The 22,321-nt window shown below is 43.4% G+C and overlaps 1 protein-coding gene across 1 annotated transcript in view; it reads right to left on the reverse strand.

Annotated features, from left to right (window-relative positions):
* Positions 1 to 22,321, reverse strand: part of carmil2 (capping protein regulator and myosin 1 linker 2) — a 160,763-nt gene that overhangs the window by 34,330 nt on the left and 104,112 nt on the right. Inside the window, 11 exon segments of the mRNA XM_067997840.1 lie at positions 239 to 414; positions 6,522 to 6,635; positions 11,096 to 11,224; positions 12,139 to 12,237; positions 12,374 to 12,467; positions 13,757 to 13,825; positions 14,361 to 14,533; positions 16,566 to 16,620; positions 16,737 to 16,833; positions 16,915 to 16,996; positions 18,175 to 18,244. Of these exon segments, the coding sequence (XP_067853941.1) occupies positions 239 to 414; positions 6,522 to 6,635; positions 11,096 to 11,224; positions 12,139 to 12,237; positions 12,374 to 12,467; positions 13,757 to 13,825; positions 14,361 to 14,533; positions 16,566 to 16,620; positions 16,737 to 16,833; positions 16,915 to 16,996; positions 18,175 to 18,244 (1,158 nt within the window).

The following is a 22,321-nucleotide window of genomic DNA, read 5'->3' on the forward strand; positions in this document are numbered from 1 at the left end:
TCTAGACTTTTTGCTCACGATACTCGCTCATTGTACATTCAAAAACTATGCGTTGATAAAAAGATGAAGAGCCTCTATTGAGATTTAAAAATTAGTCCTAAGGAAAAAAAAATCAAGCCATATCTTTTTCAATACATATTTTCTGAATGGACATTGGGGGAGCACTTTGAACAAAAGTCTCCTCTAAACTTTAAATGGAGGATTGCAGAGTAAACCTGGGATGGAGGACTATCCAGACCTGAGTTTGTTCACAATCTCCAATCCAGCCTGTTCGATAATCACGCTCCTTGCAAAGTCCTTGGGGATGAAGATTTTGCCGGACACTCTGTTAACGAGCTGTTCCTTCATGTTGGCTTCCTGCAGAACATTGGGACAGAGGCTGCTTGTGGATTCCATAAGGGATTGAACGAGTGTCTGAGAAGAGAATGGAAGAGACGATTCATTTTCTGAACGGTTTTGTGAGAACTTACAAATAATTTTAATGATGACTGGTCCTTTTGTAAAATGTGTTTGTGCTGTGGTACTCTTTTACAGTTGTATTCCCAGAAGTTGTCTCCAGACCAGGGATACAGCCATAGTTTATGATTCCAGAAAAGGTACCCATGTTTAAGTAACCCGAGGAACCCCTGAGCCTTACAGGTACAAGGCTAGGTCAAACTAATCTCAGTCCAAAAGAGAGATGAAATCAGAGACAGTAACATCAACAACAACTTGCATTTATATAGCAACTTTAAATGTAGTAAAATGTTCCAAGGCACTTCACAAGAGTGATTTCCAAACAAGCTTTGACACCAAGCCACATAAGGAGATTTTAGGACAGATAACTAAAAGCTTGGTCAAAGAAGTAGGTTTTACGAAGTGTCTTTAAGGAGGAGAGAGAGGTAGAGAGGTGGAGAGATTTAGGGAGGGAATTCTAGAGCTTGGGGCCTAGATGGCACAGCCGCCAATGGTGAAGCGAGTCCTGAAGGACATAGCTGCCAGACTGGGCTTGCGGCAGGTGGTGAGCGAACCAACACGAGGGACAAACTTACTTGACCTTGTCCTCACCAATCTACCTGTCGCAAATGCATCTGTCCGTGACAGTATTGGTAGGAGTGACCACCGCACAGTCCTTGTGGAGACCAAGTCCCATCTCCGCACTGAGGACACCATCCAACGTGTTGTGTGGCACTACCACCGTGCTAAATGGGATAGATTCAGAACAGATCTAGCAGCTCAAAACTGGGCATCCATGAGGCGCTGTGGGCCATCAGCAGCAGCAGAATTGTATTCCACCACAATCTGTAATCTCATGGCCCAGCATATTCCTCACTCTACCATTACCAACAAGCCAGGGGATCAGCCCTGGTTCAATGAAGAGTGTAAAAGAGCATGCCAGGAGCAGCACCAGGCATACCGAAAAATGAGGTGCCAACCTGGTGAAGCTACAACTCAGGACTACATGCATGCTAAACAGCGGAAGCAGCATGCTATAGACAGAGCTAAGCGATTCCACAACCAACGGATCAGATCAAAGCTCTGCAGTCCTGCCACATCCAGTCGTGAATGGTGGTGGACAATTAAACAACTAACGGGAGGAGGAGGCTCTGCAAACATCCCCATCCTCAATGATGGCGGAGTCCAGCACGTGAGTGCAAAAGACAAGGCTGAAGCGTTTGCAACCATCTTCAGCCAGAAGTGCCGAGTGGACGATCCATCTCGGCCTCCTCCTGATATCCCCACCATCACAGAAGCCAGTCTTCAGCCAATTCGATTCACTCCACGTGATATCAAGAAACGGCTGAGTGCACTGGATACAGCTAAGGCTATGGGCCCGGACAACATCCCAGCTGTAGTGCTGAAGACTTGTGCTCCAGAACTAGCTGCACCTCTAGCCAAGCTGTTTCAGTACAGCTACATCACTGGCATCTACCCGACAATGTGGAAATTTGCCCAGGTATGTCCTGTCCAAAAAAAGCAGGACAAATCCAATCCGGCCAATTACCGTCCCATCAGTCTACTCTCAATCATCAGCAAAGTGATGGAAGGTATCGTCGACAGTGCTATCAAGTGGCACTCACTCACCAATAACCTGCTCACCGATGCTCAGTTTGGGTTCCGCCAGGACCACTCGGCTCCAGACCTCTTTACAGCCTTGGTCCAAACATGGACAAAAGAGCTGAATTCCAGAGGTGAGGTGAGAGTGACTGCTCTTGACATCAAGGCAGCATTTGACCGAGTGTGGCACCAAGGAGCCCTAGTAAAATTGAAGTCAATGGGAATCAGGGGGAAAACTCTCCAGTGGCTGGAGTCATACCTAGCACAAAGGAAGATGGTAGTGGTTGTTGGAGGCCAATCATCTCAGCCCCAGGGCATTGCTGCAGGAGTTCCTCAGGGCAGTGTCCTAGGCCCAACCATCTTCAGCTGCTTCATCAATGACCTTCCCTCCATCATAAGGTCAGAAATGGGGATATTCGCTGATGATTGCACAGTGTTCAGTTCCATTCGCAATCCCTCAAATAATGAAGCAGTCCGGGCCCACATGCAGCAAGACCTGGACAACATCCAGGCTTGGGCTTATAAGTGGCAAGTAACATTTGGGCCAGACAAGTGCCAGGCAATGACCATCTCCAACAAGAGAGTTTCTAACCATCTCCCCTTGACATTCAACGGCATTACCATCGCCGAATCCCCCACCATCAACATCCTGGGGGTCACCATTGACCAGAAACTGAACTGGACCAGACATATAAATACTGTGGCTACAAGAGCAGGTCAGAGGCTGGGTATTCTGCGGCGAGTGACTCACCTCCTCACTCCCCAAAGCCTTTCCATCATCTACAAGGCACAAGTCAGGAGTGTGATGGAATACTCTCCACTTGCCTGGATGAGTGCAGCTCCAACAACACTCAAGAAGCTCGACACCATTCAGGACAAAGCAGCCCGCTTGATTGGCACCCCATCCACCACCCTAAACATTCACTCCCTTCACCACCAGCGCACAGTGGCTGCAGTGTGTACCATCCACAGGATGCACTGCAGCAACTCGCCAAGGCTTCATTGACAGCACCTCCCAAACCCGCGACCTCTACCACCTAAAAGGACAAGAGCAGCAGGTACATGGGAACAACACCAACTGCACGTTCCCCTCCAAGTCACACACCATCCCGACTTGGAAATATATCGCTGTTCCTTCATCGTCGCTGGGTCAAAATCCTGGAACTCCCTTCCTAACAGCACTGTGGGAGAACCTTCACCACACGGACTGCAGCGGTTCAAGAAGGCGGCTCACCACCACCTTCTCAAGGGCAATTAGGGATGGGCAATAAATGCCGGCCTCGCCAGCGACGCCCACATCCGATGAACGAATAAAAAAAATCGGGGATGCGCAAGAGGCCAGAATTGTAGGCGTGCAAAGATGTCGGAGGGTTGTAGGGCTGGAAGAGGTTATAGAGATAGGGAGGGGCGAGGCCATGGAGAGATATGAAAACAAGGATGAGAATTTTAAAATCGAGGTGTTCCCAGACCGGGAGCAAATGTAGGTCAGCGAACACAGGGGTGATGGGTGAACGGGACAGTGCAAGTTAGGATATGGGCAGCAGAGTTTTGGACGAGCTCAAGTTTATGGATGGTGGAAAATGGGAGGCCAGCCAGGAGAGCATTGGAATAGTCAAGTCTAGAGGTAACAAAGGCATGGATGAGGGTTTCAGCAGCAGATGAGCTGAGGAAGGGGCGGAGATAGGCAATGTTACGAAGCTGGAAGGAGGCAGTCTTGGCGATGGAGCAGATATGTGGTCAGAAGCTCATCTCAGGGTCAAATAGGACACCAAGGTTGCCAATGGTCTGGTTCAGCCTCAGACAGTGGCTAGGGAGAGGGATGGAATTGGTGGCTAGGGAACAAAGTTTGTGGCGGGGACTGAAGACAATGGCTTCGGTCTTCCCAATATTTAGTTGGAAGAAATGTTTGCTCATCCAGTACTGGATGTCGGACAAGCAGAGTGACAAATCAGAGACAGTGGAGGGATTGAGGGAGGTGGTGGTGAGGTCGAGCTGTGTGTCGTCAGCGTACATGTGGAACCTGACGTCGTGTTCTCAGATGATGTCGCCGAGGGGCAGCATGTAGTTGAGAAATAGGAGGGGGCCAAGGATAGATCCTTGGGGAACTCCAGAGATAACAGTGGCAGGAGCAGGAGGAGAAGCCATTGCAGGCGATTCTCTGGCGACCACTGGATAGATAAGAATGGAACTAGGCGAGGGAAGTCCTACCCAGCTTGACGACGGAGGAGAAGTGTTGGAGGAGGATGATATGGTTAACCGTGTAAAAGGCTGCAGACAGGTCGAGAAGGGATAGTTTACTATAGTCACAGTTACATAGGATGTCATTTGTGACTTTCATAATGGCCGTTCCAGTGCTGTGGCAGGGGTGGAAACCTGATTGGAGGGATTCAAACATGGAGTTACGGGAAAGGTGGGCACGGATTTGGGAGGTGACAACACGTTCAAGAACTAACTTATATACACTTTATTGACTCGCAACACCACAATCAGTTCTTGACTCTATAAATACAAAACACTCACAAACTACAACGCCAGACCACAACCCTATCTGTCCCTTTGCACCATAAGAACGCCCTCACAGTCACTCAGCTACACTTATCCAGCATTTATTCACACGCTCAATACCCAAAAGAGAGGTGAAGGAAGAATAGTATTTCCAGTAGAGTATAACTAAAACACAGTAGTTACAATCCATCTCTGCGGGACCACCTGCTGCAGGGAGGCTCTCCTCTGTTATGAGCGATGTCCTTCCTAGCTCCATTCAGGCCCTCGCTGCCTCTGGTCAATATAGTGGCACTTTTGATTCCTGTCCATGATTGAGGACTCAATATTCTAAAAAGAGAGGAGGTTATCTGCTGCCTGCACTTGTTAATGGCTCAGACAGACAGGCTGTTTGCTGCTTTGCCAGGAGCAAAGCCTCTTTCTGGACATGCATCAGGGAGAGAGAGGGAGTAGATATAAAGATTTGGCCCACATGCCCTCCTGCACTCAGGCGGCCAAGAATTGATGTGTCAGGGTCATCCAACCCATCCTGGGGCAGCCTTCCCTCTAATTGGAATATGGGGAGGCAGACCTTAGTTGCTCTTTGCTGCATTTTTCCTTTGTGCCCACAGAAGACCAACGAGCTACACCTGGCATCCTACGGGCAGAATTTCTGGGTCAGCATCCAAGTGAAGACCTACTCTGCTTGGCCTGGAGATCTCGTGGCAGCAAACATTGAGGGCGCAGGACTGGCGCTAATCATGGAAATGTCATAGAAAATTACAGCACAGGAGACCATTCGGCCCATCGTGTCTGTGCAGGCCGAGAAAGAGCCACCCAGCCTTATCCAATTTTCCAGCTTTTGGTCCATAGCCTTGTAGGTTACGGCACTTCAAGTGCATATCCAAGTACTTTTTAAATGCGATGAGGGTTTCTGCCTCTACCACCCTTTCAGGCAGTGAGTTCCAGACCCCCATCACCCTCTGGGTGAACACATTTCTCCTCAACTCCCCTCTAATCCTTCTACCAATTACTTTAAATCTATGCCCCCTGGTTATTGACCTCTCTACTAAGGGAACTAGGTCCTTCCTATCCACTCTATCTAGGCCCCTCATAATTTTATACACTGGCTAAGCCTGAGGTCAGCTCCTAGCAGTCAGTCAGTCTTGATTCATCCCAGGAACAGCATGCTGAGTGAGTAATGACACACTGGGACCTTGAGATCACCCCCATTCAAAAAAGAGTGGCTAGGCAGCCTACATTTAACTGATTATCAACCATAAGTCCCATTTATATCGCTTAACTATTGATTCAGACTAAGACTGTCTGAGTATATTTAAATCTGAATGTGATTCTGGGTACCATTTACACTTAAGACGACCAACTAGTTTTAAATCAAACAATCCAGTTTCAGGAGTGGTTCCCTGAGTTTTGATAACCGAAAACCAGTTTTTAATTGCTATACCCAAAAAATGCTCCATGCAAACACAAGCAGATCTATCTGTGGCCCTGTGCCCATGCTAGTTGCTCCATCTGCGGCTCCAGGCATGCTAGAGCAGGTCCACCCATGTCTAAGCTTCACCCACTATCCAAGTTCCCTGTCTGGCTTTGGAATAGGCAAAAGGTGGGAGCACCATTAATAAAGTAACACGGCAGGTCCTGAAGAGAAGACCCACAGGAAATCTGCTGCAGCAGAGCAAAAAGTACGCGAGAGATAAAGAGAAAGACCCATGGGGACTGAAAAACTAGTAAATGAAAGGAGAGATGCACCAGAGACAAGCACTCAATTGGTGTGGCTCATCCCCATGTTCTTTAGCATCATGGAATCAGTAGAATAAAGAGGCACCTTGATTTCCCCAGACAGTGATGATATTGTAAACATTGCATAAACACAAAGGAGTTCATTTTTCTCTGGAAGAGAACAATCAACACAAAATCTCTGCATTAAAAAGTGCTGTGCAGAGCTTTTGAAGAACTGAATCAGTTGCAGAGCTAGTTCATACCTGGATTTCCTCATTTACAGCCTGGGAGACCTCTTCAGCAGCTGACTCCAGTCTGCCCTGCAATGTCCTCACTAAAGGTGGATTATTACCCACTTGATACAAGGCTGGTAACAGCTGTGACACAAGAAGTAAGAGAAGCAAAGAGAAATTCATGGTGGTAAATAAAATTCTTTTTTAAAAGTTTGTAACATTATTAATTAATAACAATTTTAAAGCTGGATTTTTAAGGTTTAATACACTGCCCCTCAACATTTCACTTCTTATGAGTGGAAGTGCTCCAAGATCTACATATAGATATATTAATCTACATATAAATCGGGCAACCAAAATAGCACTAATACTGTGGAGGACGAATTCCTGGAATGTATACGAGATGGTTTTCTAGATCAGTATGTTGAGGAACCAACTAGGGAACAGGCTATTTTAGATCTAGTATTGTGCAATGAGAAAGGGTTAATTAATAATCTTGTTGTAAAGGAGCCCTTAGGGAAGAGTGACCATAATATGATAGAATTCTTCATTAAGTTTGAAAGTGATGTAGTTCAATCCAAAACAAGGATCTTAAATTTAAACAAAGGAAACTACGAAGGTATGAGGTGCAAGTTGGCTGTAGTCGATTGGGGAACTACATTAAAAGGTATGACGGTCAACAGGCAATGGCTAGCATTTAAAGAATTAATACATAATTTGCAACAAATATATATTCCTTTAAGGCACTAAAACCCAACAGAAAAAGTGCTCCAACCGTGGCTAACAAGAGAAATTAAAGATAGTATTAAATCAAAGGAAGAGGCATATAAAGTTGCCAGAAAAAACCTTAAACCTGAGGATTGGGAGCATTTTAGAATTCAGCAAAGGAGGACCAAGAAATTGGTAAAGAAAGGGAAAATAGAATGAGAGTAAACTAGCGAGAAACGTTAAAACGGACTGTAAAAGCTTCTATAGGTATGTAAAAAGGAAAAGACTGGCGAAGGCAAATGTGGGTCCTTTACAGACAGAGACAGGAGAATTTATAATGGGGAATAAGGAAATGGCAGAGAAGTTAAACAAATACTTTGTGTCTGTCTTCACGGAAGAAGACACAAAAAACCTCCCAGAAATACTAGAGAACCAAGGGTCTGGCGAGAATGAGGAACTGAAAGAAATTAGTATTAGTAAAAAAAGAGTACTAGAGAAATTAATGGGACTGAAAGTCGATAAATCCCAAGGACCTGATGATCTACATCCCAGGGTTTTGAAAGAGGTGGCTATAGAGGTAGTTGATGCATTGGTTGTCATCTTTCAAAATTCTATAGATTCTGGAGCGGTTCATGAAGATTGGAGGGTAGCAAACATAACACCACTACTGAAGAAAGGAGGAAGAGAGAAAACAGGGAACTGTTAGCCTGACATCAGTAATAAGAAAAATGCTAGAATCTATTATAAAGGATGTGATAACAGGACACTTAGAAAATAATAATAGGATTTGGCAGAGTCGACATGGATTTATGAAAGCGAAATCATGTTTAACAAACCTATTGGAAATTCTTTGAGGATGTAACTAGTAGAATAGATAAGGGGGAACCAGTGGATATGGTGTATTTGGATTTTCAGAAGGCTTTTGATAAGGTCCCACAAGGGAGGTTGGTGAACAAAGTTAGAGCGCATGGAATTGGGGGCAATATAGTGGCATGGATCGAGAATTGGTTAACAGACAGAAAAGAGAGTAGGAATAAACGGGTCTTTTTCAGGTTGGCAGACTGTGACTAATGGGGTACCGCAGGGATCGGTGCTTGGGCCCCAGCCATTCACAATCTATATCAATGATTTGGATGAGGGGACCAAAGGTAATATTTCCAAGTTTGCTGATGACACAAAACTAGGTGGGAACGTGAGTTGTGAGCAGGATGCAAAGAGGCTTCAAGGGGATATAGACAGGCTAAGTGAGTGGGCAAGAACATGGCAGATGGAACATAATGTTGAAAAATGTGAAGTTATCCACTTTGGTAGAAAAAACAGAAATGCAGAATATTTTTAAAATGATGAGAGAGTGGGAAATGTTGATGTTCAAAGGGACTTGGGTGTCCTTGGTACATGAGTCACTGAAAGCTAACATGCAGGTGCAGCAAGCAATTAGGAAGGCAAATGGTATGCTGGCTTTTATTACAAGAGATTTGAGTACAGGAGTAAAGATGTCTTACTGCAATTATATAGGGCCTTGGTGAGACTGCACTTGGAGTATTGTGTACAATTTTGGTCTCCTTACCTAAGAAAGGATATATTTGCCATAGAGGGAGTGCAACGAAGGTTCACCAGACTGATTCCTGGGATGGCGGGATTGTCATATGAGGAGAGATTGAGTAGACTAGGCCTGTATTCTCTAGAGTTTAGAAGAATGAGAGGTGATCTCATTGAAACATTCAAAATTCTTACAGGGTAGATGCAGGGAGGATGTTTCCCCTGGCTGGGGAGTCTAGAGCCAGGGGTCACAGTCTCAGAATAAGGGGTCGGCCATTTAGGACTGAGATGAGGAGAAATTTCTTCACTCAGAGGGTGGTGAATCTTTGGAATTCTGTACCCCAGAGGGCTGTGGAGGCTCAGTCATTGAGTACATTCAAAACAGAGATCAATAGATATCTAGATATTAAAAGCATCAAGGGATATGGGGATAGTGCAGGAACATGGCGTCGAGGTAGAAGATCAGCTATGATCTTGTTGAATGGCGGAGCAGGCTCGAGGGGCCGGATGGCCTACTCCTGCTCCTATTTCTTATGTTTTTATGTTCTAAGATCCAGTGACAGGAATGCACTTCTAGGAGAATGAGGCAAATGGTGACCAGATTTCCCTTCCATGTTGTTAACTAGTTAGAATACGCGAAAAGATAAGGATGAAAAAAGATCATTCAGACCAGCAGAGTATTCCAACTCTCCCAGCCCACTGTGTTTTGAATGACATAAAGGATGCTTCTCTACTAACCTACCCAGCTAATTCACAGAATCACAGAAAGGTTACAGCACAGAAGGAGGCCATTTGGCCCATCAAGCGCGTGCCGGCTCTTTGTAAGAGCAATCCAGTTAGTCCCATTCCCCCGCTCTTTCCCCATAGCCCTGCAAATATTTTCCCTTTAAGTATTTATCCAATTCCGTTTTGAAAGCCATGATTGAATCTGCTTCCACCACCCTTTCAGGCAGTGCATTCCAGATCATAACTACTCGCTGTGTAAAAATATGTTTCCTCATGTCGCCTTTGGTTCTTTTGCCAATCACCTTAAATCTGTGTCCTCTGGTTCGCGACCCTTCCACCAATGCAAACAGTTTCTCTTTATTTACTATATCTAAACCCTTCATGATTTTGAACACTTGTATCAAATCTCCTCTTAACCTTCTCTGCTCCAAGGAGAACAACCCCAGCTTTTTCAGTCTATCCACGAAACTGAAGTCCCTCATCTCTGGAACCATTCTAGTAAATCTTTTCTGCACCCTCTCTAAGTCCTTCAAATCCTTCCTAAAGTGCGATCCCAGAATTGGACACAATACTCCCGTTGTGGCCGAATCACTGTTTTATAAAATTTCAACATACTTCCTTGCTTTTGTACTCTATGCCACTATTTATAAAGCCCAGGATCCCGTGTGCTTTTTTAACCACTAGGAATTGGAAAAATTTGTCATCACTGAGATCGTAGAATGTTACAAAACAGAAAGAGACCATTCAGCCTCTCAAGACCGTGCTAGTCTTCTTCTCCACATGAGCCGTTTGATCTAATCTCCCTCTCTTGCTCACTTCCCCCTTTCTTCAATAAGAGGCTCACAAGCAGGCAGCTAAGACTCTAATGTAATGGGGTTGTCTGTCTCCTTTCACAGAAAATGTCTAATGATTTTTTTCAAAGTCATATTGTTGGACTAAGCTTTCACTTTTGAAAACAGTTCGTGGAAGTAGGTCGGTAATTTTTGCAAACTTGTGTATGCACAAGAGTAGAGAACATAGGAAGCCTTTGCCCTCGTCAGGGATAACCTGGACACGTTATATACTCAGCAATTCTGTAAAATAACAATGCAGTTACAAACTAACTTTTGAGAACATGGACAATTCCACAACTAAAAAGCTTCCATATATCAAAAATGCTGTCTTTTTAGAGCTAGTGCCGATGGATTCATTGTAATTCCTGTTCTCCCAAAAATAAATTCTTGATAACATTGAACCTTTAACTGCATATCCAATCTGAATTTATCTGAGTTATACGGCAATCTAAATTGGCCAAATTTGGACCAATTCAGATTCATGCTTCAGATTTGTGCCTATTAATAATGTACTTATCACAATCCAAGATAAAATTCAAGAATCAATGACAAAATGTGTGTCAAACTTTTATTGTAAAAATATATTCCTATTAAATCTACCATGTGCCTGGGAACTGAGATAATTGTAATCATGTCACATCACATATTGCGCAAGGCTATAATGTAAATCATTACATCAATGAACACTCCAATATGGTGGACAATAGTGATCCTCTATTCCAGTACGACACTGCAGTAAGAGGGTATACTCTTAAATATTTAGTAATTAAAATGGCAGCAGCATTTTCAGAGACTCACAGTGGTTAATGTCTTAGCATCCTTTATGATTTCTTCAGCAAATGTTACATCTTCTTGCCTTTCTTTCACAGGCCCATTGTTAATGACGTTCAGATGATCTTGCACCTTTTCACACATACTGTCCACCATCTGTACAAAAAGAGAAAAGGTCATGTGGATTTGGTTGATTGCGTGACACTATATGTTATTAAAAGTCTTGAATAGGGCGTGTACTTCCTGCCCACAAACCTTACTTCCTGTTGTCACCATTTTTGGTCACGCTTCTCTATCAACATTTACCACTGTAGATTGCTATGTCAACATTTCCCATTCAACTTTGCTATGTCAACTGTCACAATTTAGATGGAGGCTCCGGCCACTGAGTGGCTCTGAGGAGCAGGTATGTGAAGTCTCTTTCCCAACTCTATCACCATCTGTACATAAAAGAAACCTTATATTCAGCAACTGACCACGGATAATTGATTAGTATCTTACAAATTGCAGAACCTTGAGAAATAGAAAAACACAAATTCAACTTTAACCTCACTCTTACAGTTTGATCTTAGATCGTAAAGATATGGCAATGACACTCCCTGGTAAACCATAACTTTAAGATTTTCAGCTCCATTAACAACAGCAATGCTGCAATATAAATTAACCCAATGTTTTCCTCCTTCCTAGTTACTGTTATTTGTTTTTAAAAAATGAACAAAAAAGTAATGATCTCTATCAGGTGGTGAAGAAGTAGAGCTGGGTGTTGTCAGCATACATGTGGAAGCTAACTCTATGTCTGCAGATGATGTCCCCAAGGGGCAGCATGTGGATGAAGAGGAGGAACGGGTCGAGGACAAATCTTTGGCGGACTCCGTAGGTCATAGTGTGGGGATGAGAAGAGAAGCCAATTTACCTATTGACTGCTAAAGATAGCACTTGGCATGGCTTCTTTATGTAGTTCTGCATCATAAATGCAGGGTGCAGCAAATGATTATTCACAATAGGAATATGTTAGGTGAGAATTAACAATAAGTACTGATTTTCCTATCAGTAAGGTAACATCTTCCTACCTGCTGTGTGGAGCTAATTACAATTCCCTCTTGTAGTCGAAAGGCTTGCTCTGGAGAAAATTTCTTCATCTGATTGTTCCGATGAAGATATGACTGTATCTGGAAATCAGGAATTGGCCATTTAAGTTTTATATATTATACACTTCCAAGCCAGTGCTGTACCATTTGGAGATTCAAAATCACAACATCTTCCATTCTGCAGCGCTGTCACGAATAAAATAGTGACCATCTTTACCTTCTGCAGGGCTTCCTCTGTTTTCTCAGGATTGTTGCGGTAAGCCTGGGACACATCACTCATCGGTAAAGGCATTGATCTTAGTGTATAATTCCTGAAAACAGTCAACAAACATGACAGTGACGATTGACCTCTTTTCATTCATATCACAAAATACTATCAACAGGAACTATAGAGAGACTGACGCAGAACAATTACTCAATAAAGACCTTTCGGTCACCACGACAATTCTTTTTTTACCTCATCTCTTTTGTAAACACTTTTCTCGGGCGTTGCCGGCGGGCCTTGTAAGGTGACGAAAAGCATAACAAAATGTTTTGACAGTTATGGTCAGGCTTCAGAGGTATTCAAAATTATTTTTACTGTTTTGAATTTCAGATTTTTAAATATTTGCTTGATGCAATATTTGGCTCCAATTCAAGTTTCTGAACAAATATTCATCCATCCAATCTTTATTTCATAAGTTATATCATAGATCATTGCCAATGATGAAAGAATATTAGATCTTGGACTAAACTGCATGATGATTATGCTCCAGTCTTTCATGTTTTGAGTTGTTCAGGTTCATATTTAATGATTTTCCTCATTAAGCTGTCTTTTTCTCCCCAAACAAAATCCTGATCTTTCAACACCAGCAAGCTCGGCATAGCATGAATTTGTGGGGAATAGGCAGATTGCTCCATTTGATAGGTTTCTGATCCTGGCTGGATGGTTAGTGGCAGGTGCAAACTGGAATAGAGGGAAGAGCAGATGATGAGCCAACCCTGGGCCATTCTTGTGCACCCCCATGAGGCTGGTTGAAGAGAGACATTGGAATGGAAAGGCCTGGGAGAACACCATTGTAGATTGCTATGGTAGAATAGCATCTGAGTGGAGGAGAGAGCAAGGGGTAAGAGCGGCAGAAAACAATGGGGTAAAAATAAGTACGAAGCAAACAGCCTTTCCTTCAACACACATTTTTGAAAGAGGAAACTAATGGGTTTGAAATCACACTGTACTATTCCAGTAACGGACACCCTTACATGTTAACCTGAAATTCCTTTGTCTTTGTTGCTAATATCACACTGTGGAATTTCAATCCACAGCTGTTTTTTTTAAAAGCATTCGATTAATCCAACATATACAGGGGAATCAATAATCATTACACTACAATGCTGATGACTGATTTTATTTAATCTGCTTTACATTTATTAATCTCTTATATTTTATAAAGAGTGTGAGAAAAGTACAAATAACATCAGGCGAATCTGGATCAGATCTTTGATTTGCTTCAACCTGATCAACACAAACAACAAAAGCCACAGTCTCCTGTCTTCTAGCATTTTAATACAGAATTAAATAACACAAAAGATAAATATTAACACTGCATTATATTACAATTACCTCTCCAGAGCACTTGCAATATCCAGGAATCCCAATGCTGTAGTGTTGTTTCTGTCCCAAATCACAGTTCTGCCATTAAGAAAGTCAAAACTGTCATTAACCACTTTACACCCGCAGAGTATTTCCTTCATCACTAATCTAAGTGGAGAAACGCCAATTGGCTACAGATGAAGTATGTGTCTCACAGGTAGAAATGTCATATACACTGTATCCGTAATGCAATAACTGCTAATTGTGATCAGCTTTAAAAATGTAATTTTGTTTGAACCATCTTTTGTTTAGTTTTTTTTTAAATTACCACTATCACATCAGAATTAAAAGTGCACAGGATAATTAAGACATAATTTTCAGAAATCACAATCCCACGGCAACTATTTTTTTAATGTGAGGAGATTGTGGACAGGAATGTCCACTTTCTCATAACGTTAGAAAGGCCCAGAAAGCGGCCAGAAGATCCGATGGACAGCCTGAGTGCTTTTCAAACCCAGATACTTAATGCACTGAAATCACACTGCACATGGCATGAAGCTCACTTGGTGTCAGACGTCTGCAGGTGGGCCCAGTGATGAGGGGCTGACTCATATTACACATGCAGCACACGTACCCGAGGCTCGTATTAATCTGTAAAGCTTTGGCCAGCATCTTTGCTCCGGTGTCTCCCATGGCATTGCCACTGATATCAATCTTTTTCAAGCAGGTGTTGCTGCCCAGAGCATTAATGAGAACATTGGTTCCAGATTTTAATCGTGAATCAGCAACCGACAGTGACTGTAGGGGCTGAAAAAAAAAGCAGGATAGGTTATTAGTTTTTTTTGTTATTACATTTTTTAAGATGCAATTTTCATTCATTTCCCTTGCCTTTTCTTTGCCTCCCAAACCACACATCATTCATAGCTAAAAGCGAGAGCAAGTGGCTTGGTCCTCGGCTTCAGCCAGTGCCATTCTGTGACCTGCTGCTAAGAGAAGTCAAAGAGAAACATGGTGTGACACTACTCTTTTCTTGCTAAGAAGGGCATGCCCTCCACTTGTACCTCCCTCGAGCAGCACAGTGGAGATTGGGAACTCACTGTGAGAGGAATCTGGGGTATTAGCCCTGTCCTACTCCAGTTTCTACTCCAGGGTTTTAAAGGAAGTAGGTGAGGAAATTGCAGATGTTTTAGCCATAATCTTCCAAAGTTCTCTCGATTTAGGAATTGTCACTTTTAGATTGGAAAATTACAAATGTAACTCCATTATCTAAGAAAGGTGAGAGAGAAAGCAGGAAATGATAGGCCTGTTAGTCTAACATCTAACAGATCTATTATTGGAAGTTATTGGAATCTATAATAAGTGTTCAGTCACTCTGAACTTAAAGAGAAATTTGAGCCCATTAGAGAGAGCCAACATGGATTTGTAATGGATAGGTCGTGTCTATCGAACCTAATTGAATGTTTTGAGGAAGTAACTAAAGTAATAGACAAGAGAATGTCTATGGATGTAGTTTTTATGGACTTCCAAAAGGCACTGAATAAGGTTCCATATAAGAGACTGTTAGCTAAAATTAAAGCTCATGTGGCAAATGGATTTCAACACAGGCAAGTGTGAGCTCATCCATTTTGGATCAAAAAAAGATAGATCCGAAAAATTTATAAATGGTGAAAAGCTAGGAACAGTGGAAGTCCAAAGAGATTTAGGGATCCATGTACACAGATCACTAAAATGTAGTGGTCAGGCACAAAAAATAATCAAAAAGGCTAAAGGAATGTTAGCCTTTATGTCTAGAGGGCTAGAATATAAAGGGGAGGAAGTTTTGCTACAGCTATACAACACCCCGGTTAGACCACATCTGGAGTGTCGTGTACAGTCTGGGCACCGCACTCTAGAGAGGATATACTGGCCTTAGAAGGAGTGCAGCACAGATTCACCAGGGCTCCAAGGGTTAAATTATGAGGAGAAATTATGTAAACTAAACTTGTATTCCCTGGAATAAAGAAGGCTAAATGGCAATATGATTGAGATTTTTAGGACTTTGAAAGGAATTGATAGGGTAGATAGGGAGAAACCTTTTCTGCTGGTGGGAGGAGTCCAGGACAAGGGGATATAACCATAAAATCAGAGCCAGACCATTCAGGGGAGAAGTTAGGAAATACTTCTTCACGCAGAGGGTGGTAGAAGTGTGGACCTGTCTCCCACAAAAAGCAGTAGATGCTAGCTCAATTAATAAATTAAAATGTGAGATCAATAGATTTTTGGTAGCCAAGAGTATTAAGGGATATGGAGCCAAGGCGGGTAAATGGAGTTAGGATACAGATCAGCCATGATCTCACTGAATGGCAGACCAAGCTCAAGGGGCTGAATGGCCTACTCCTGTTCCTATGTTCCTACACTTCCATGGAGCAGTAAATTAGAATTTTGACAGTTCTACACCACAATGCCAACCAAGTAAAGTCATACTATTATCTTAAATACCGATCACTTATTAAATCAGTCCCTAAGTTGGTTGTTTCCAAGTATTCTCCATTTGGGAGCAATTGCTCTTTAGTTAACAACCCCATTCTGAGCTGTGAATTCAGATATCTGAAAGCAGACCCAGTTGAAGCTCCCAAATCAAAACTTCAATTGGGATCTCCCAAAGATAGGACAGATTTTTTTTAGTAGTCCTTGCTAGATGCTATCGTGAACCTACAACTGAAAGCTTTCACAGAAGACCCTGAAACCATTCGCTTTCCTTTCAGGCTGTGATTCTATCTGGTTCCAAACTGAGAATGGCTACTTAAACTCACATCACTGTATCAACTTCAGTTATTTTACTTGACGACAATAAACTTACACACTCTTCGTCCTGGATGAGTTGCACAATCCTGTGAAGAACATCAGCCAAAGCTCTGAAAATATTAACACAGGCGTAAGGCTACTGATTAAATTATTCAACAACGTGGGCAGAAACTCTCTTTTAAAAAAAAGGACAAACACGTAAACTTGACACTGTGTCTGCACTTACTTTGACTTTATGTTGAAATTTTTGCCAAGGGATACATGACGGATGGATTTGCTTCTTCCAATAGACAAGACCAATGTCACCATGTCAGAGTCAAACCCTGCAAAGGAGAGAAAGCACAAAGTAAACACTATCACCCCCCCATGTCTCAGTCGAATTATATCTGTGGAGAGTCACCTACCGTTGTCCGATAAATCCAGGCTACTGATGGTGTTGGCATCAATAATATGATCCTGAATCACCTGAGCACCTGCTGATCTCAACTACACAGGAAACAAAGGGAAGAGGTTGGTTTTAAAATACTGCGGCCAGTTCATTCTGTCAGCAGACATCCTAGGCTGCACTTGCCCTGCTGGTCTGCACCGCCCAGTGGAGTTGAGGGCCAAAGACCCACCCAGGCTGTTAAGAGGGAGTCAATAGCTGGGGACCTTTTATTCCCTGCAGGGAGGGAGCGAAATCTGCAGGTGATTCCCTTTCCCTCTGGGACACTCTCACAAATCTCTTAGTTGCCTGCTCAGCAGCAGCATCCGCTGGAGGGCCTCCGCGAAGGGATCTTGTCTGGCCAACCTGTTTGGGAAGGGGTCGCAGCCCAAGAACTGCTGAAGAGAAGGGACATAAAATTATCTAATTAGAAAATGGGAGCATGGAAGGGAGAGAAATGAACCAATATTTTCCTTCTATTTTTAAAATTTATTCCAAAATTAGCTAAGGTTCTGCACCCTCACACCAGGCTGGTCTCCCGATCAGGTACGTGAGCTGCTTTTATTTTAGGCTAAGTGCCAGGCTCATGCTGCCGGCTCCTGATACATAGGTCTCATACGTCCAGGGGCAACTCTAAAGTAAACTTGCTGGATTTGCTAAGGCCGGCGGCTGGGAGGTTCTTCTGAAGCATCCCCATTGCAGCATGTTGTGTTTCACTGGGCTTCCTGGTGACAAGTCAAGAACGCACCATACGAGAAATTGGGAGTGAAATTCCTGCTTTAATATAAACAAGAGACTGCCTGTGCTAATGGAACTGCATTTGCGGAATTCACACGATTCGAGGCCGAACATTTCCGTGATTTACTTAGCGGGTTGTTAATTATGCAGAAAAACGAGCATTCTTCTGTTTTTCGTTAAAAGAGTAAGCTCCCCCCCACTCCACCTGGTTTCTGTACTTTTCAGGTTTCACAGGGTTGCCAATTGGTAACAATTTACCGATTTTACACTGTTGTTTTAATGCACATGATCTTCTCCTTCACCCCTGAGAATTGCTACATTGAAACAAAAGTGTAAAATCAATGAACCAATTATAAATATTGCGAGTGTTGGCAAAGTTGACTTCACTTTGATTGTCTTATGGGACAAAATGCAGAAAAAGCCTTTTTTAAAAAATGGCTGAATGGACCCTCGACGAGAAATATTGGACCGTGATCTGAGGTCGAAACTTTCTGCTCATTACCTCACAGTTACTAAGATCCAGGTGTACATCACAGATGTGAGTGTTACAGGCCAGGCCCTGAAGAATGGCTCTGTGGAATAAAAAAAGAGACTATTAAAAACAAATTGCCATTAAATATCATACATCCTCAATCTAAGCACAACTGGTGCGTTATTATAACATCTCCTGGAGCTTGGTTAATTGCCTTTGGCAGTCAAATTGGAATTTTCCAGTTTGTTCCTTAATTGGCCTCACGTTTCTTTTTCTGTTTTTTTTGCCTCGCTCAGGAGATTGCGTGTGGTGCGTGTGGTGTGCGTGTGGTGTGCGTGTGGTGTGCGTGTGGTGTGCGTGGGTGCGTGCGTGGGTGCATGCGTGGGTGCATGCGTGCACTTGGTGGGAGGGGCAACTCTGTTCAATCCACTCCATGTGATGGGCTCGATGAACTAGCTGATCTTCACTTGTCCTTCTTTTCATTTGTTAAATTTTACGCTGATGCCAGTAGAATGGGAGCCAGATTTTGCGAGTGTGTATTAGGGCTGATTCCCCGATTAAAGGCTGCTGTGAGTTTAATTGCTGCTGCTGCTGCGATCTAATTGAGGTCTTTAAAATTATAAAGGGATTTGAGAGGGTAGATACAGAGGAACTATTTCCTCTGGTGGGGGAATCCAGAACAAGGGGCACAATCTTAAAATTAGAGCTCGGCCATTTAGAAGCGAAATCGGGAAGCTCTTTTTCACACAAAGGGTGGTGGAAATATGGAATTCTCTCCCCCTAAAGGCTGTGGATGCTGAGTCAATTGAAATTTTCAAGACTGAGATCGACAGATTTTTGTTAGATAAGGGTATCAAGGGATATGGAGCCAAGGTGGGTAAATAATGTTCTGGTACAGATCAGCCATGACCCAATGGATCGAGGGGCTGAATGGCCTACTCCTGTCCCTCTGTGAGGAGTGACACTTGCAGGAAGTCCTGGTTGCGGAATCTTGGGCCTTTATCCCCTAATTTTACATCCATTTGAAAGCAAGGATAGAAAATCAGGGGCTGTGACCCTGCGATTTCCCAACCAGTGCTGCCTGTAAGCGCCATTCTTTGTTGGGAGTGAACGAATGGGGCATCAGCTCCTTGATCTGCTAAAAGGATAATATGATTACATTATTGTGTAAGGACAAAGATAAACTATCAGCTGCCAGTGTTAATATTATTGGGCACTTTTATATTTAGTATTTCTGCAGTTCAGATAATGAGAGAATGAAGTGCATGCATCAGCTCCCTGTGTTTACACCACTAAAACCAGCTGCCTTATCCTGACTGCAGACCACCCTACTAACTGACACTCACTGGGGATGATAGGCACTCATTTTAGTTTAAAATATTGTACTTGCTGAAGCTAAACCAGGAGAAATTGACCCAAATTTGACTGTCATTCTACTGCCCTCGGCTGGCCAGCACACAGACAACTCCCTCACACAGCCTGAGATGAGCTTGCACCTAACCACCAGTCCACGGCCTCACACAGCTCTGGTAACACAGTCAAAAACGTCCAATGGACGCAGATCACTGCAACAGGTAAATTATCGCACGCCAGAACCAAATCGCTGGGCTGTCATAAGCTGTTCAGTGGGGCTCACCGCCTCTCGGATTCCGTATTGCATACACTGAACCTAGCATACTGTACACAACACCAATAATGTATGAATGTAAGACTATTTATTGCAAGAACAATTGCAATTAAAAGGAAGATTCTTCTCGTTCAATATTCTCCCTTTACGACTCCTCTTCGCTGGGATACAGTTTCAAAGGTGCATGGCACCTCGAATACCTCATCCAAGTGACCATTCATCATGTGTGAGCCCAAACAGTGAGTGTGGGCAGGCTATTTAACCATGAGGGTGGAATGTAAGGCACTACATCCAAAACAAAGTCTATCTCACCTGATATTCACACAAATGCACTTTGCAGCAGGAGTCACTGGATAGCAATTGGAAGCAAGAATTCTGGCTGATTTATTTCACTCCTTAGCTTAGGGATGCCGTGGCCAATTGCAGTGACCTCTCCCGCGCAGCGTGGGCAACACCCCCCTTCCCGCTTGGGCACCCATCTACCCCGTTGGCACCCTCCCTCTACTGCGTGGCCATCTCCCCACGCAGCAGCCCCCTCTACCCCGCGGCCCCCCCTCTGCTGCGCGGCCTCCCTTCTACCCCGTGGCCCCCCCACTACCGCGCGGCTCCCATGGGAAAAAAAATCAGGTGTGGTGTGAAAGGGACTGCCGATTCACTATTGCCCGTTTTGCGCTACTGGCGAAGACCAATCTCAGCCCCTCGACCTCAAGGTCAGAAAAAAACAGCCGGAAATAACTGGGTTTCTTTTTACACTTTTTTTTAGAAAAGATTGTTCAGTTGTGTTTGTCAGTGTCAAAGTGTGATGTCTGGAGTTTGATGACACTCTCAAAACCTTTATATAAATAGATTTTAGTTTGCAAAGGGTTTTTATCCAAAGTTTAAAAACAAATAGTGCTTCTGCAACCCGTGTTCCTGGCATCTATTTACAGTGTTATCCACAGGCTCACTTGCAGAATGGGAGTTTCCAGCCACAGTCCAACGGCATGCATTAAAACAACAGGCTCTAAGTCAGTGACCTTTCTATAAACCGTCGTATATTATGCAAAAATATGTTCTGACTACAGAAACCTCAGAGTGTTCTGAAAATTACTTTAGCATTAAAAAGCAAAGAGGATTTCTGAATATGTTTTAAAATTAATAAAACAGTGATGTAGTATTAGACTCAGCATTTGCAGTTTACAGACACCTCCCCCACTGATCAAAGAACAGAAAGAAGTATTTCCATTGTCTGGTTTTGCTATCTGTTGTTAAAATTGCAGTAAAACTACATGCCAGTGGCTAACATGTTTTGAAAGGAAGCCAGAGACTTCAAAATAGGGAACTAACAGGGCTTGAAAACATTCATGTAACCTTGTCAGGGAGTACCAGCTGTCAGTGAAACTGAGAGTGTTTTGCTGTAATCTCTCCTGTCACTGTCCTGCATCTTGCTGTAATCTCTCCTGTCACTGTCCTGTATCTTGCTGTAATCTCTCCTGTCACTGTCCTGTATCTTGCTGTAATCTCTCCTGTCACTGTCCTGTATCTTGCTGTAATCTCTCCTGTCACCGTCCTGTATTTTGCTGTAATCTCTCCTGTCACTGTCCTGTATCTTGCTGTAATCTCTCCTGTCACCGTCCTGTATTTTGCTGTAATCTCTCCTGTCACCATCCTGTATTTTGCTGTAATCTCTCCTGTCACTGTCCTGTATTTTGCTGTAATCTCTCCTGTCACTGTCCTGTATCGTGCTGTAATCTCTCCTGACACTGTCCTGTATCTTGCTGTAATCTCTCCTGTCACTGTCCTGTATCTTGCTGTAATCTCTCCTGTCACTGTCCTGTATCTTGCTGTAATCTCTCCGGTCACTGTCCTGTATCTTGCTGTAATCTCTCCTGTCACTGTCCTGTAACTTGCTGTAATCTCTCCTGTCACTGTCCTGTATTTTGCTGTAATCTCTCCGGTCACTGTCCTGTATCTTGCTGTAATCTCTCCGGTCACTGTCCTGTATCTTGCTGTAATCTCTCCTGTCACTGTCCTGTATCTTGCTGTAATCTCTCCTGTCACTGTCCTGTATTTTGCTGTAATCTCTCCTGTCACTGTCCTGTATTTTGCTGTAATCTCTCCTGTCACTGTCCTGTATTTTGCTGTAATCTCTCCTGTCACCATCCTGTATTTTGCTGTAATCTCTCCTGTCACTGTCCTGTATTTTGCTGTAATCTCTCCTGTCACTGTCCTGTATCTTGCTGTAATCTCTCCTGTCACCATCCTGTATCTTGCTGTAATCTCTCCTGTCACCATCCTGTATCTTGCTGTAATCTCTCCTGTCACCATCCTGTATCTTGCTGTAATCTCTCCTGTCACTGTCCTGTATCTTGCTGTAATCTCTCCTGTCACTGTCCTGTATCTTGCTGTAATCTCTCCGGTCACTGTCCTGTATCTTGCTGTAATCTCTCCTGTCACTGTCCTGTATTTTGCTGTAATCTCTCCTGACACCATCCTGTATTTTGCTGTAATCTCTCCGGTCACTGTCCTGTATCTTGCTGTAATCTCTCCTGTCACTGTGCTGTACCTTGC

This window comes from Heptranchias perlo, chromosome 16, assembly GCF_035084215.1.
Source record: "Heptranchias perlo isolate sHepPer1 chromosome 16, sHepPer1.hap1, whole genome shotgun sequence".
Lineage (NCBI taxonomy): Eukaryota > Metazoa > Chordata > Chondrichthyes > Hexanchiformes > Hexanchidae > Heptranchias > Heptranchias perlo.